At 37.3% G+C, this 16,255-nt stretch overlaps 1 protein-coding gene across 9 annotated transcripts in view; it reads left to right on the top strand.

Annotated features, from left to right (window-relative positions):
• Positions 1-16,008, top strand: part of UBE2E3 (ubiquitin conjugating enzyme E2 E3) — a 109,900-nt gene extending 93,892 nt beyond the window's left edge. For 3 of the 9 annotated variants that reach the window (XR_014079811.1, XR_014079814.1, XR_014079815.1), the window contains exons 6-8: positions 551-803; positions 13,242-13,277; positions 13,630-16,008. Coding sequence is in view for 3 of the 9 variants with exons in the window: in XM_081581039.1 (XP_081437165.1) it covers positions 551-648 (98 nt within the window). In the remaining 6 variants the exon portion in view is untranslated. Of the gene's footprint in view, positions 1-550; positions 1,188-13,241; positions 13,278-13,629 lie in introns of those variants that run through there. The other 6 variants (XM_081581039.1, XM_081581040.1, XM_081581041.1 and 3 more) reach the window with 3 other exon arrangements.
• Positions 16,009-16,255: the final 247 nt, after the last annotated feature.

The raw sequence follows: 16,255 nt of genomic DNA, 5'->3' as shown, positions 1-16,255 counted from the left end.
TTTTGTACCACGTGTACATGGTGGACCTTCTTGAAAAACAAGCTCAAAATAAAATTTACATCTCAGATTCAATCTCCCGCTCAGAATATTATTTAAAACAAAATGGCAAGTAAGTTTTCAAATGGAGGTAAGGATGACGATTTAAATCATATTATTGTACAGAATGAAAGAAATATTTCATTCTGAAAAGCTTTGCATCATAGGATCTGCATTTGGAAAAATTAATTTTTAAGTATCCATAGAAAGACAAATACTGGCACACTTATTCTTTGGTAAAATGCTAAGGGTGAAAAATAGTTTTTATATATTAAAGATGTACACATTTTAAAAAATCAGCTTTATTAACTATTTATTTTTAAATAGGCTTTTCTAATTTAAATATTAAAATATAAAGATGATTATGTTACTTTTAAGCATTTTTCTTTTTGAGAAATTAGCCATTATATATTAAGATGCTGCTGAAAAATCAACATTTCAGTTCCATAGACTGCTAGAACTGAACCGTTCAGACACTGTATAATATCTTCTAATGTTCTTTCCACTTTTCCAGCGGATCCTCTGGTTGGAAGCATAGCCACTCAGTATTTGACCAACAGAGCAGAACATGACAGGATAGCCAGACAGTGGACCAAGCGATACGCAACATAATTCACATAATTTGTATGCAGTGTGAAGGAGCAGAAGGCATCTTCCCACTGTGCTGCAAATCTTTATAGCCTTTACAATACGGACTTCTGTGTATATGTTATACTGATTCTACTCTCTGCTTTTATCCTTTGGAGACTGGGAGACTCCCCAAAAAGGTAAATGCTATCAAGAGTAGAACTTTGTAGCTGTAGATTAGTTCTGTTTAAAATGCCTACTTGCAAGTCTTGCTTCTTTGGGATATCAAAATGTATTTTGTGATGTACTAAGGATACTGGTCCTGAAGTCTACCAAATATTATAGTGCATTTTAGCCTAATTCATTATCTGTATGAAGTTATAAAAGTAGCCGTAGATGATTAGGAATTATGTCATTTGTATTAAACCCAGATCTATTTCTGAGTATGTGGTTCATGCTGTTGTGAAAAATGTTTTACCTTTTACCTTTGTCAGTTTGTAACGAGAGGATTTCCTTTTACCCTTTGTAGCTCAGAGAGCACCTGATGTATCATCTCAAACACAATAAACATGCTCCTGAAGGCATAGTTTCCTGTCGTAATATTTTAAGTCAGTTTTGTTAGAAGGCGTGTCTGAGATGATTGTTGTTGAAATAAAAATGTGAATATGAAGATTGACTACGAAGGACTAGTACAAATAAATCATTTATTAAATGGAAAACATTTGAAATCTTATAAATGTGTAGTTTTTTTCCTCTAAGTCCTAATGAGAGAATACATGAGCTTAAATATACAGAACTACATTTTTAACCATTGGTCTCAAAAACACATAAAGCTCTACTTTGATGATGTGACATCAAAATAACATAAAATCCTGGCTTACAAGATTTTACATCCAAAATGGTGACTTCTGTCCACCATTGGGCAATACTGTCAAATAACTTTAATCTGGTATGCCTTCTATGTCTTTCACGCATTTTTTTTTTTTTTTTACTTCTTATCCTGTTCCTGAGATTTCATGGTGGTTTTTGGTGTGTATTATCATACTTATTATGGCACTTGTCCAGCAGAGATAGCTGGTTAACAGAAACTTTTGTCTATCCTGAAGGTAGAATAGAACTTCAGATTAGTGTGCAGATGTAGCATTAATTCTCAGTTGAAAAAATAGAGAATTTTAAGGGTTTACAGGTTATATGGATTTCTTCTTTCTATTTATAATTATTAAATACTAGATTTCTTACAGGAATTAGTTTACTTTTCAATATTTAGATTGGTCAGCAGAGTATAAATGTTTTCCTCTGGCTGGGATAGTTATTAAGGTAATTCCCTGGTCATGCTGCAGGTTTGTGGAGTATGGGGACATGTCTTATCCCATCCAAAAGTTGGAAATAGAGTACCATCTTAAAAGGTGTAGAGTGAAACTCTTAGCATAGAAGTACATTGCTCCAAGATAATAAAGCAAAGCATTTCGAGTTGCACATATCCTCACAAAGAATGATGGACTCCTGCTAGAGTACTTGTCAGTAGAAGTCTTAAACCAGGGTAAAATAAAATCACACTTTTATGTCTTTCACTTAACACCTCTACTCTCCAAATCTCTCCTTGTTACAAAAGTACACCAAACAGGCTTAGGTCTGTGAAAACCTCTGAGCCTTGAATATTAAAAGCAGTAACTAATAATATGAACCAGAGTCAAGTCAATGTGATGAGAATGGGGATCTTTTATGTCAGCTCTGAGGATTTCTTTGTAGGTGAAGGGTAGAAAGTAGTTTTTACCCACTTCCACCATTGTATGTCCTGCACCCTAGATTAATAAACTCTCTTGATGCCAGAAAAGTGTTCATCATACTGAATATCAGGATATTCTGGGGATGCGATCCTTGTACTTTCATTTGCTATGAGCCTATTTGCTACCATCAACCTGCTTACTTGCAGGCTTTGTCTAGTACTCGCCTGGGACAGAGTGGAGAGAATTGGTGACATAAAAATATTTGTGGCTATTCCACAAACTACCTTTGTGGCCTTAAATAAGACACTTTCAACTCTTGTAAAACACAAGTTAATTTGATTATTTCCCTGTTCTCTCTTAGTCTTCAAACTCAGTCGTTCTAATCTTATACAATTTTGTTACGCGTGTTCTGCCTTCTTTTGCAGGGAACAGGCCACAGTTTCAAATGGACTGAAAAATAAGTCATCACTTGGGTTCCTTAAAATTCTGAGTTTGTAAAAATCTTTTCTATTTCTGATCCACTTCCCAGTTACATAGATATCCATCCATGTATACTACAAATAGGGGATTTTTTTTTTCCTCATGAAACTTTGCTCTGGAAGTGAATGTGATATTTTAAAACCTAGGTTTTTTTTCTCATTCATTAAGAGCAAGTTTTACAAGTTACAGGCCCAAATGTAATAGTATTCAAGGATAGCCATGGCACCATATACCCGGTTGAGCCTGGAGTGTTCTAATCTTCATTGTGTGCTCTCAGAGGGCCTACCTATGCAGTACACGCCAGGCTCCGTTTAGTTACTGAGGTGCCTTATCTCATTCAATATCACCCCAAAAAGCTTTAAGAGAGAGGTGCTTTGATGATCCTCAGTTAACAGAATAAAACTGATAGATGAACAGGTTAAATACTTGCCGCAGATTAAACAGCCAGCATGATGGGAATGGAGGTACAGTCCCCATTCTGCACCACTAGGCTTAAGTGTTTTTGTTCATAGTGTTACAGTTAATATTGAATATATATGTTTACATGTAAAAGCAGGTATACAGAGATTAATTGAAAACTTCTGAAAGGTAATCTGTTAGTACAGTTTTTCATTTTAGTCGATCCTTATTTTAATCTTCTATTTTAGTCTCAAATGGAACCTTACAAAATAGCGCTTTATTAATTGATTCCAGTGAATATGAGGTACGTTTATTTATCTTCTTAGATATTTGTCATAAGAATACTTTTAATATCACTGGTTTCCGTTTTTTAATTTGGAAGATGAGATAAGTGATGCTATTTTAAATTTATTTAACTATGCCATCACAGAGCCACATGAAAAAATTTGTATTGATGAATTTATCATTTAATGATGAGCCTTTTTCAAAATAATAAGATGTATTAGTTATCTAGACATTGTCTTTTCTTTTTTTAATTTAATCAGGATATTCTCAGGTATCATGGGGATAAAATTTAGAGGTTTGACTTGGCCTGTGTATACATTACTCTTTCTAACAAGAACCATGAGGTGTTCTGTACTTGGAGTCAGTCCACTACTTGCCCAAGTGTATTTTTATAACAATACAAGAATGATTATATAGTAAAATTCAAGCCAGTTTCAGTTCTGTGTGTGGCTTCACCTGTTAACCAGCATTGTAGTCAAGTTAATGCCATACATATTTTCAGTTGACATTTATGTTATGGCCTTTGGATAGGATTATGGCATGATTTGAAGCATTATTTTCATAAAACTATTGGAAGTTATTTGAAGAGGCTGAGATAATGATTCTACAATAATTATCCTCTTGTGTTTCAGTATTTCTTTAGATAAGTAGAATATATGAATAAACCCATTGCTTCCTGTCTAAATTACCAAGTTTTTCAAGTAATGCCCAAATAATAGAAAATAATTCATAATTTTAATAGGCAGGTGTTATTTGAAACATCAGTTTTTGGTAACTAGTTTGTTAACTTTGGGGGGGTAAAGTTATTCTGTGATTTAAATGTACTGCTCTAGTGTGTAATGGGATATTTCTACACAGTGGAATGATAGTCCTTTCAAAGTGGTTATGAAATGAATTTGGGGGACTGGTTTATAAACTGTGTTGCCAACAGTGATTAAGTGGTGTTAAAACCTCGTCAGACAGAATGAACCTAGATATTACCGATGAGTACATTTAGAGAAATATAAATTCAGTTTACATCTATAGGTTATCTTGCTGAAGTCCAATATGAGGCTAAAGCCAGTTAGTTAGTCAGATCTTTTGAACACAGAACACAAAAAAAGCAAAATTTTCCCCAAATCTTCTAGTTCCCTAAAGTTTTTCTCAAGTTCAGCTCTTTTGATGAAACCTTTCCATTTTGCTATTGTGTAACTTCAGTCTGTCAGTCTGTTTCTCGTTTTCTTTTCCTTTGGATGGGGTGGGGGGGTGGTTATGCTATATACCGCCTCTACTGGCCTCCACTGCGAGTTTATTCTGCAAATTAAGTTTGCTTATTGAAGGTCCTTTCAGGGACTGTGATACATGCAGAGATGAATAATACATCTTCAAATAGTTTATCCTTTTTCTGTCCAAATAGATTTTTTCCCTCTTCTTAGCAGAGGAGAACATAACTTTGTTAACGTGTATTCATTTTCTACTGAACAAGAAATTAAAACAGATATCTCAGCTGATTTAGCTATGAAAATATTAGTATAATAATTTGGTAAGTTTTATCTAATCTATATGCTATTAAACATTCTTAATACTATTTGATGCTTTGAAATAATTACTCTCTGTCTTTCAAACTACTCTGAATACCCAATATCTCTAGCATGCGTTTTGGTATTATATTTCATTTTAACACCTTGTATATTTCTGGATAGCGAGCTTCTGGAGGATAATATCTGTAGTCCTTGTCTCTGTATCTCAGCCCAGTATCTGTTGTACCATGATAGATGTTTACTGAATGAATGCATATTATATCATGGGTATAATCTCGGTAAGGTTGTTCAGGGACCATATGAAGCATGTCATTCCTGTCATCTTTTAATTCCCTGTCATGCTGATTCAGTGCTTTATACTTGGTAGGTACTGGATATTCCTGTTAACTTGAAGTGTGAGAAGTAGCAATGGGTTATTTTCATAACTTAGTATCTACTTGTTTAAAATGGAGAATGAATTAATCTTATAATTTTAAAAGTCCTTAATTATACCAAAATTCTCTCTGCCCTACAAAATGTTCATCATTTCCCATTATCATTGCTATCTTATTTGGTGTATTTCTCCCGCTCTTTTTTACTGGTAAGAAGGAAAAGGGCACAGTGGAATATATGTATCTGCTTACAGTATTCTGTTACGGAAATCTAGTAAGAAAAAATGAAAAGTGGTAACTTTTGAAAAAATTTCTTTTAAGAGAAATAATTTAGGGAAAAGGAACAAATATACCCATATAGTAGTACGGAGAGGGGCAGTCCTAGAGTGTTAAAAGTTAGTCATTGAAATATTATCCAAATCTTTTCATTTTGTTTTTCTTTCTCATTTCTATCTTCTGTGAGAAAAGAGGAATAGAATAGGATAAAGAATCAAATGAGTCACTTTTTTTCTTTATTGCCCTATTTTTTTCCTTATTGCCCTATGTTTATTGCCCTGTGTGTGGATTAGGTAAAAGATCTCTTAATTCCGGAAGTGTAATTCCAGTTCTCATTGTAACATAGGAGTATTTCGTAAGTCAGCTGAGCAAGTTCAGGTATGTTGTCTGCTTACTGCTCCAGGCCCATCGCACACCAAGAGTGGAGAATGAACCCAGGGAGAAACAGGTTACTGAGCACTGTCGATCTCCAAGGGAAGTCCTGATACTTAGGGGGCAAGTGTGTAAGGAATGTTAAAGATTCTCAAAGACTGAGACAGGCTTGCTTATACCAAGTCAGTGTATGAGCATTTCATGCCATATAGTGATGAAGAAGAGTAATTATGAGGGATACAAGGGATTGCAGGGGTATTAGTGGCACCCCTTGCTTGATTCTTACATTATTTTTTACGAGCACGTTAGCCCATGCTAAACTCTTTCCCTGGCTACACAATCCCCAAATGGTAAAGGTCATTTTGAGTCATATGGGACAGCTTTTTTCTTTGGTAATTTTTTTTAATGACACACATTTTATTTGTATGTTACCTATTACTTGATCATGAGCCCCTAGAAATCAGAGATCAAGTTGATTTCACTCAGTAAGTTAATATTGTGTATTCTGGCCAACATTGGTTTAAGTGCTTAGGATTAGCATTGAACAAAGCACATGAAAATCCCTATTGTAGGTCGTTTACTTTCCAGTTCAAGGTGACAAGAGTTTTTTTGGGGGGGAGTGTTGTATGTATATAATATGTGCTACGCCACTTTAGTCGTGTCCAACTCTTAGTGACCCTGTGGACTGTAACCTGTCAGGCTCCTCAGTCCATGGGATTCTCTAAGCAAGAATACTGTAGTGGGTTGCCATTTCCTTCTCCAGAGGAATCTTCCCAACCCAGGGATCGAATCCACATCTCTTATGTTTCCTGCATTAGCAAGCAGGTTCTTTACCACTAGTGCCACCTGCGAAGCCCTTGTATTATATAATATATATATGATGGTAAGTGCTGTGTCAAAAACTGAAGCAGGATATGTGTGCTCTGAGGGAGAAAGGGGAGGGTGTAGTCCAGTTGTAAAAGGGTTATCAGAGAAGGCTTAACCAAAAATATCAGCCAAGAGCTGAAGATGGTAAAGGATAAGGGGTGGGGTGGAGGGGATGGAGTGTGGAAATTCCAGGCAAAGGAAGTAGCAAATGAAAAGACCCAGGAGCCAGGAGCATGCTCAATGCTTGCAGAAAACAGCAAGACCCCAGAGAAGCTGGGGTAGAGTGAGCAACGAGGAGAGTAAGAGGCAAAGTCAAGACTGACTGCTGACCAGTCACATAGGGCCGTTTAGTGTGTTAATAGCACCTTGTAAGGAGTTTAGGTATTCTAAATAAGATGGAAGCCACTGGAGTGTTGTAGTCAAACAGTGATGAGATTACAACCTGTTTTAGAATTTCTGATTACTCTTAGGGAAGAGACTTAGTGGGTTAGAGCTGGCTTAGAGATGCTGATGACATCAACCTGGGTAGCGTTAGTGTAGGCAGTAAGAAATGATAAGATTCTGGTTGAAGGTAGCAAGTAAGTTTTGCTGATAGACTTAACGGTGTGGTGTGAAAAGTCAAAGTTTGGCACGTGAGAAAACCAGAAGGTTGGAATTGTAGTTAAGATGAATCTGGAGGTGGAGCAGGAATGGAGAAAGATGAAGAGCTTCATGTTAACAGGTTAAGTTTGAAGTGCCTATGAAACGTCAACAAGGAGATGTCAGAGCAGTGGATATCCAGATCTGGGATTCAGGAGTTAGTTCTGGGTCATTCACATACATTTGGGATTCATGAGTGGATAGGTGATGTTTACAGCTATGGGACAGGATGAGATCATCAAGGAAATTGTCACCCTGCTTATTTAACTTATATGCAGAGTACATCATGAGAAACGCTGGGCTGGAAGAAGCACAAGCTGGAATCAAGATTGCCGGGAGAAATATCAGTCACCTCAGGTATGCAAATGACACCACCCTTATGGCAGAAAGTGAAGAAGAACTAAAGAGCCTCTTGATGAAAGTGAAAGAGGAGAGTGAAAAAGTTGGCTTAAAGCTCAACATTCAGAAAACTAAGATCATGGCATCTGGCCCTATCATTTCATGGGAAATAGATGGGGAAACAGTGGAAACAATGTCAGACTTTATTTTTTGGGGCTCCAAAATCACTGCTGATGGTGATTGCAGCCATGAAGTTAAAAGACGCTTACTCCTTGGAAGGAAGGTTATGACCAACCTAGATAGCATATTTAAAAGCAGAGATGTTACTTTGCCAACAAAGGTCCGTCTAGTCAAGGCTATGGTTTTTCCAGTGGTCATGTAGGGATGTGAGAGTTGGACGGTGAAGAAAGCTGAGCGCCGCAGAATTGATGCTTTTGAACTGTGGTGTTGGAGAAGACTCTTGAGAGTCCCTTGGACTGCAAGGAGATCCAACCAGTCCATCCTAAAGGAGATCAGTCCTGGGTGTTCATTGGAAGGACTGATGTTGAAGCTGAAACTCCAATACTTTGGTCACCTCATGAGAAGTGTTGACTCATTGGAAAAGACCCTAATGCTGGGAAGGATTGGGGGCAGGAGGAGAAGGGGACGACAGAGGATGAGATGGTTGGATGGCATCACTGACTTGATGGACATGGGTTTGGGTAAACTCCGGGAGTTGGTGATCTACAGGGAGGCCTGGCGTGCTGCAATTCATGGGGTCGCAAAGAGTCGGACATGACTGAGCGACAGAACTGAACTGAGAGAAGTCTGGACATTCCAATTTCAGAAGCCAAGGACACACAGAATCAGTAGAAGAACCCAGGAAGTAGAAGGAAACCCCCAGGAGAGCATGGGGACCTGAAAACAAAGGGAAGAGTTTCCTGGAGACGGGAAGGATCTGCAGCTTCAGATGGGACTGAGGATCCAACTAAGATGCAGATGTGGCCATTTTATTGATGAGCAGTGGTCATCAGTGACTAATAAAAGCGGCAAGATCAAAAGCTCTGTTGGAGTAGGTGCCAAAGGTAACAAACTGTAGACTTCTGACAGTTTTGCAATAGAGAAATGGAGGGTAGTTTTCTTTTTTTAAGATGGGAGGAGTTATACTGTATATTGATGAGAAAGATAAACGGAGAAATGGGTGAGTAGGGCAGAGAAGCAGTGTCCTAGAGAAGATTATCTGCACTGTTTACTTGGGGTGTTTCCAAAGCTCTCTGCACTCCCCTTGGATCTCTCTCTCTCTCTTCCCTGACAAGACTAGGAGCTCTTGAGCGGGGTATCCCTGCTTAAAGCAGTATTGGCCTTCACCAAACTGGAGCTGTCCTGCTTAGGCAGAAGGAGATGAAATCTAGCACAGACATCAAGTGGCTGTACTTTGCTGGGAAAGTAACATCTCATACCACCCATAGTTAGTAGCAGAACAAGCAGAAGGCAAGGGGATAAGTCCAGGCTGGAGGTAGATGTGATGGTGGGAAGCTCCCTGTGACTTCTACTCTATTAAGTAGGAAATGGTTGTTGGCTGAGAGGGAAGATGGGGTGACCAAAGCTCATGTGTCTGTGTGAGTCCTCCACGCCCAGGAGAGTGGTCATTTATTTTTGAGAGCATAAACGAATAGTTAAGTGAGTTGTCTATCTAGATGAGCCTTTGATTTCATAGTTACATGTTAATAGCGAATAAGTAATATAGTGAACAAGTAATCAAAATTTCCTTAGCATCTGGAATGGCTCTTCTTTTTCCTCAAGTATGGCTAGAACTGTTAGCTGAGTTGAATCAAGCACCTTAATATTTTCTTTCCTTCAGGTGATTTTCCTTGTCATTTAAGAATCTTACCTTGACACCAAATTTAACTGCATTTAAAAATTCAGATCAATAGCTTTAAGTATTTATAACTAATGCTGCTTAAATGCTGGAAGTGGAAGAAAATACATTTCCTAAACAGCTCATCAAAGCCTAGTCAGGAAAAGAGATGTCCTAGGTAAGCACGGAGAGCTTTCAGGAAGATGGCTTGTCAAAAATCCTTTCTTACCAATTCAGATGATTCTAGGAAATAGAACAAGTCTACTTTGTAGACATAGTGGTGAGAGAAGGACATAGAGATGCCAACTCCTATTACTCTCACTTCTCACCCTGGTTCCATGGAAAGACACTCCAAGTTCCAGGCCTTACTCTTGGTAGTAGGGAATTTGAAGGGCAAGTTTCATTTCCAGAGAACCCACGGGGCAGTGAGCTAAGGACCAGGGCTCATGCCCTCTCTCTTCATTTCCCTTTCCCTGCTCCTGTCCTGACTTCCTGCTTCCCAAGATTCATGCATAAGAAATGGAGCATATTTAGCTTATTTTTTCTGAAAACCTAGTCAGTGACAGACCTAATTGGCTCACCACTCAATTTTGCCTAGAGAGTCAGGAAGTAAGAGATACTTTGTCAACTTTTCTCCTTATTGAGTCCTGCTGAACAGTACTTTTCCTGTGTGATTATTGCACGTTTAAATCCAACTGTGCTAATTACCTGAACTTAAGTAGGATGTGACTCTTTTTAACCTAAATTAATCATAACAATATTCTTTAGAATATCTTACACTTTTACAGGCTGATCTTTGCTGTCTTTTTTCCTTATTTCTGACATGTCATGTTTTGGTTCTATTTTCTCCTTTGCAGTCCTAGGTCTAATTCAGGCCCTTATCTTCAGGGCCTTTTAAGTTATCCTCTCATCCATCCAAAGGACTCCTATTCATTCTTCATGCTGCTGTCACATGAATCTTAGAGTAAGCACATTCCTTGCTCTGAGACTTGAGTGGTTGCCCATTGTTTTCAGAATCAAGTCCAAACTCCTTTGAAGCCCAGCTTTCTGTCATGACATCAGTATGCTTCTATGATCAGGCAGCATCTATTTCAGTAGTAGGTTCAGATGCACTTGTTTTTAGTGAAATACCAAAATCATTCTTGCCAATGGCAGCCGTTCTATAACTTAAAAATATTTTGTCAGAGAAATAGCAATAGTGACTCATTGAGAAAACTTCCTTAATCTTCTGACTCTTCTTCAAGACTTTCTGCTCATGGGGCTATAACTCTGATGCTCTGACGTTTTTATAATTTCTTTTACTACAAGCAGTTCAAAGTATTGATGCATATAACCTTGTTGCTGGCTGTGGTAAGTTTCAAGCATCAGAAAATGGATAGCTTAAGATACTTTGCTAGGCACACCAGTATTTTAAATCTGAATTGATATACTTGGTGCTTCAAGACAGATGGTTCATTGCTTGTGAGGCTAAGAGCATTTGGCAGTACTGAAATTGAGCCTTCTGTTCAATCCAGAATAATTCAGTGATGAGTGGGCAACTTTGTACTTTTTTTTTTTTGCTGGATTTGAAAATTTGGAAGTGTTTTAGCTTACATATTAACTATATGTAAGCGCCTTCATAAAATGACATTCCAAGCATAGGCAAGTACATAATCAGTGGATAAGCACTATGTCAGTTTGGCATATGGCACACTTGTTTTTATTTTCATTATAGGGATGTTCCTAGTAAGATTAACAAGTATTCGGCCACATTTAAACATGGGCATGAAACTTTCCAGGTTTCAAGTTAACTGTTAGGCTCACGTTAGTTAACATCCAAGGGGAGGATTTTTGAATGCGACTGAAGTGAGTCTGAAGAAACAGAGGTTTTTAGGTCTCATGTTGGTCATCTCTCCTCAGTTTCATGTGATTCCCCCAGGTAACACCTCTTCTCAGGTACCTTGCTAAGACAGCCTTCCCTTATTTAAGGCCTGGCTAGAGGATTGCAAAGAACAGCATCTTTAAAGCCCTGTATTTTGTTACTTAAATTAGAAATCATTTTGTGTTCTTTCTGATTTGCAGCTTGTTAGAGCTTTCTTAGTAATTAGCTCGGAATGTCTTTTCTCCGTGTATTTTCAAAGTAGGACTTACATACTTCTGTGGTCATTAGGGGATGACTGGGTGTTGGGAAGCCAATAGCCCACAACACGGGAACCACCCCGGTGGGGACATCTACAGAGCAACAGCGGCAGCACCGCCATTCCGCAGTCGGCTCTGGGTTTGGGGTTTTGATGGGTGGAGGATGTTGATGGTTAATTTAGCAGAGGGTGCTATGATGTGGAGAAAATATCCACCTCATTTAAGATTTGGGAAAAAGTTTATTCCTTTGAGCTGGAGTTAAAAATACTGTTTTGCCTGCTCTCTTAATGCTGAAAGGATAAAGAGATCAATAAAAAGTTCCCTCGGATTCTGTAAGTCAGACTTGTCTCTATTTTTTCTACATTTCCAGGGAAGCCAAGATCACAAATAAAGGGGCATTCTGTATTTTTTATTGATTCCATAAATTCTTTTCTGACAATAAATGTATTGTGAAGGGTACTCTGACCACTTTTCTAGATTCATTTCATATAACACATCCATGGACTGATCTCTTTAAAAGTCACTTCTTTAGCATCTACAACTTTGAACACATCTGGAAGACTTAGTTCCTGTCTCCTGTGTAGTGGCATGCATGGGACAACGGAGCTAGAAGAGGGCCTTAGGAGGACATGTACACACCCAAGTGACTCGTTGCATCTCGAAAAATCATTGCCATCTGCTTACTTAACACAGGGACAGTCACCTTAGCTCTGAGGTCAAGTCCCCTCTAGACTAGGAATCTTTAAAATCATCATTTCTAATCAAATGTCATCAAATAAAACATCATTGAATAAAATATGAACTAATTTCCAAGAGTTGCCATTTCTGACACATTTTGACACTTTGTTTTGAAAGAAATTAATAGGAAGATCACAACTTTTAAATTTTCATTGTATTATCATTTAGAGTAATTAAAGGTCATTGATGTATTACGATAGTTTCTTTGTGAGTAAAACATTCCAATAGTAATTACTTCAATTCTCCTGGATCTTCAGTTTCTGAACTCTGGAGCCAAAATAACTACCAGCCTGTGATGGAGTAACTACACTCTCAACATTTTCTGTGTACTGTCTTATCTGTCTTATTCTATAAGTAGAACTTTTTTTTTTTTTACTTCGCAGGACCTGAATTTTCTCAATTATATAAAAGAACAAAAAACAGTGAACAACACTGCATAAATGTAGTGATGGGGAAAATGTGTTTAGTGGCAAAATACTGGGCAGTGTAAAGTATCTGGAAAGACTTTTTTTAAGCAGAAAAACAATACAGTTGCAAATTGTATGGATAATTACATGTTTGAGTACAGCATGAAGCTTCACTATTAGAACATTGTTTTTGCTTGTGCTAATAGGTTGTGTCGCATCTTTTTTTGTTGTTTTTTGTTTGTTTTTGTCTCTGGGCTCTGAAGATTGAAGTTTACTATTAATTGCCAAGAAGGACATAAGTGAGTATATTTCTTTTTTTATTAGTTTAACAGACTGATGATACATATTTACATAAGAGTGTTTGATTATAATTTAAGTAATGTAGATTTCTTCTGCCGTAATCTTCTAGATTTTACACTTGAGAGGTGGTCTGGTCTAATCATTTCTAGATGATTTTTCTGATTCTCAGACACAAATGAAGGAGAGGAGTTAAAAGAATTTAGAATCATTCTGGGTGTGGTGGGAACAAACTCATGCACATTCTTCTCTAGAGATAAATCACACATGTCCTAATACTTGGGGTTTCTTTTAATTCCGTTTTTCCTCCAGACCAACAGTAAGATGTTTTTACTTTTTTTTTTTTTTTTCCAGAAGAGGTGTGGTGGAAGGGTCTGCCAGAACCAGAGGCTAAGCACACAGCAGTGTAAAACAAATTCTTTATTCCAGCTTCCAGAATGCATCCTCTTCAGCCTTTCGTGTTCATTGGACTAAAGCTGTTAAGCAGTGGTGTCAAGAACTGTCATCCACTGGTTGAAGCTCAGTAGAAAACAAGGAAGCAGGCGGGTTTAGATCCAGTAGAAACAACTTGACTCAGATCTTCGCACTTTCACTAAGGAGGGTGGGGGGTGAGGAGACTAAATTTGTACTGAAGCTGATCTGATGTGATTGTGACAGTCTTCCAATGAGTATTTATCTTAATTTAGTCACGTGTTAACAATGTGAGGGTCAGATTTACTTCCTCTCAAGGCCACTCAACGTACACTTCTTGTAGTCTTTGGGAGGGATGGCAAGGAAACAGAGCCATGCTTTAATGATGGTGCTAGATGTTTATGGAAGCTAGGTGTAATAGTAGAAACATTTTATTGTATATTTTTATTCCAAAGTAAATGCAGTGTGTTACATTATGTTTAGATAAATGTTCAGTGATATGCCAGAAATCTTACACATACATTGCTTAAAGACATTTTCCCTCTGGATTTAATAAAAATTCTGGTACACAGAGGTACAAAATGTAATTCATAGATGTAATGAAAAACCTAGAAAACTTACTTCCCACGTGTTTTCCTTCCCTCCCCTCCCCTCCTGTCCCTTTCCTCCTTTTCTCCACCCCACCCTCCAGTCTTGCTTGCCTTCATTGCAGGAAAAAAAAATAGCAGGTGAGCACATAGTTAGGTCGTCACATTAAACTCTGGATTAGTGGGAGATCCTGGAAGACCTCCCTCAACTACAGTGCTGAAGAAACAACTTTCTGCCACCCCCATCTGCATCCTCCCACTACTTTTGATTAGATGTCTTGAGAATCCACCAAGATTTTTAATTGATCAAGTGAAAACTTAGATACACAGGAAGTATGCCTGTTTTTTAATTTGTTTGTATATTTTCTTGATGCTTTGCATAAAGACCAAAAGGTGCTTTTGGTTCTCTCGTCCTCACTGGAACTGTGGTTACTGTGGGGGGTGTGGTATTCCATAGCACGCCATAAATCTCCACTAGATGTCAGTGTGACCCCAGATGAAACCGGCACACGCTCCTGACCTGGTACTGAAACAGCTTTTTAACCAGAATGGTACAGACAAGTTTAGTGTACAGGTTAATAAGTTATATTTGTCATTGAATAGTAATGAAAATGAAGTCTTTAAAAAATTTAGTACCTTTCATCTGAGGATTTCAAAATGCTTTACCTATATTTTGGTTTTTGCTGTAAAAGCCCCAAAGAGATAGAATGCAAATATTCATTTTACATTTTACAGTAAAGTAAAGCAAGGGGACAAAATGATTGGCTCAAGGTCACATAGACGATGTCTGAATAAACCCAGGCTGGTGTTTCTGCCATCATAGAATCTACTCTGCCTGTGTACTTAGATACAGATGCCCTTTATTTATCATTTATATTAACTGCATTAAAAACAAGCTCAAGAATAGTGGAATAATAGATAAGAATGATCGAAGATTATTGATACGGTTAGTATGGGGATGTTTCAGATGTAATTTTAAGGTTTTATAAAGACTGCACAAAGAAAATGTGCTGAACAACCTAGATGAAAACTTTAAAAATTCATAGCAATATATTACCTGTGCCATTTTACAGATGGTGAACTCAGACCAGCGTGAGCCTTGTCTTAGTTCATGTGCTCAAGTGCAGGAGGAAAAGCAATTATAATTTGGTCTGGAAGGTTGAAGCTCTTGGGTATGATGGGATTAATGGACATAACTGCATATTGTAGGTTTTTCACTGTATAATTTTCTTTAAGAGGAATATACATAAATTCCTGTATATTAAGACTTAAGAAATTTTCTCAAAATTGTATAAATACACAAGTTAAAACTGTAAAAGTTATGTTTCTGGATAAAGATTAAAAATACATAAACGGCAAGTTAGGGTGGTGTGATTATGGGTAAATTCAATTTTCTCTTTATGTGGTAATATTGTTTCTACAATAAATAAAAAGAGAAAACGGTTTTTATTGTAAAAATTCACCACAGTCTCCACTTTAGAAAGGCTTATTTCCTATCAGTGGAGGTACATTATATACAGCTGAAATTCAAAGCTATAGTTGGGTTTATTTACTTCAAATGTTTTAATCATAGAAACCAAGGTTAAACTGGCAGAAGTACGTATTTTCAAACTTTACTGTGTATTTTAGGTGAAAATAAATGATTGCCCCATCCCAGCAGGCTGTTCGCTGCAGTGTTCAGTGCGTTGTCAGTATTCATACTGATGAAAAATGTTTAATAAATGTAGCTCTCTCATTTTGTGTTTTCATTTGTATAGTGCAAGGTTAAAAGAGTTGCCAGTAAAGTTCAAGAGATTTTCAAAATTAAAAATTACAGTAGCTATTGATTTTGCATGCTTAGACCTATGTTTTGGTTGAGAATCTGTATTTATCAAACCATGCGTAGACCAAATTGAGGTATTAAATAACACTTCACATATGTGAAAGAAAACATGTACTTTTATCATGTCTCATTTCAGTAATCACAGCATAACCACCATTGA

Source organism: Giraffa tippelskirchi, chromosome 3 (genome assembly GCF_054371585.1).
Source record: "Giraffa tippelskirchi isolate mGirTip1 chromosome 3, T2T-mGirTip1v1.2.pri, whole genome shotgun sequence".
NCBI lineage: Eukaryota > Metazoa > Chordata > Mammalia > Artiodactyla > Giraffidae > Giraffa > Giraffa tippelskirchi.
This window is presented reverse-complemented; position numbering and strand designations above follow the sequence as displayed.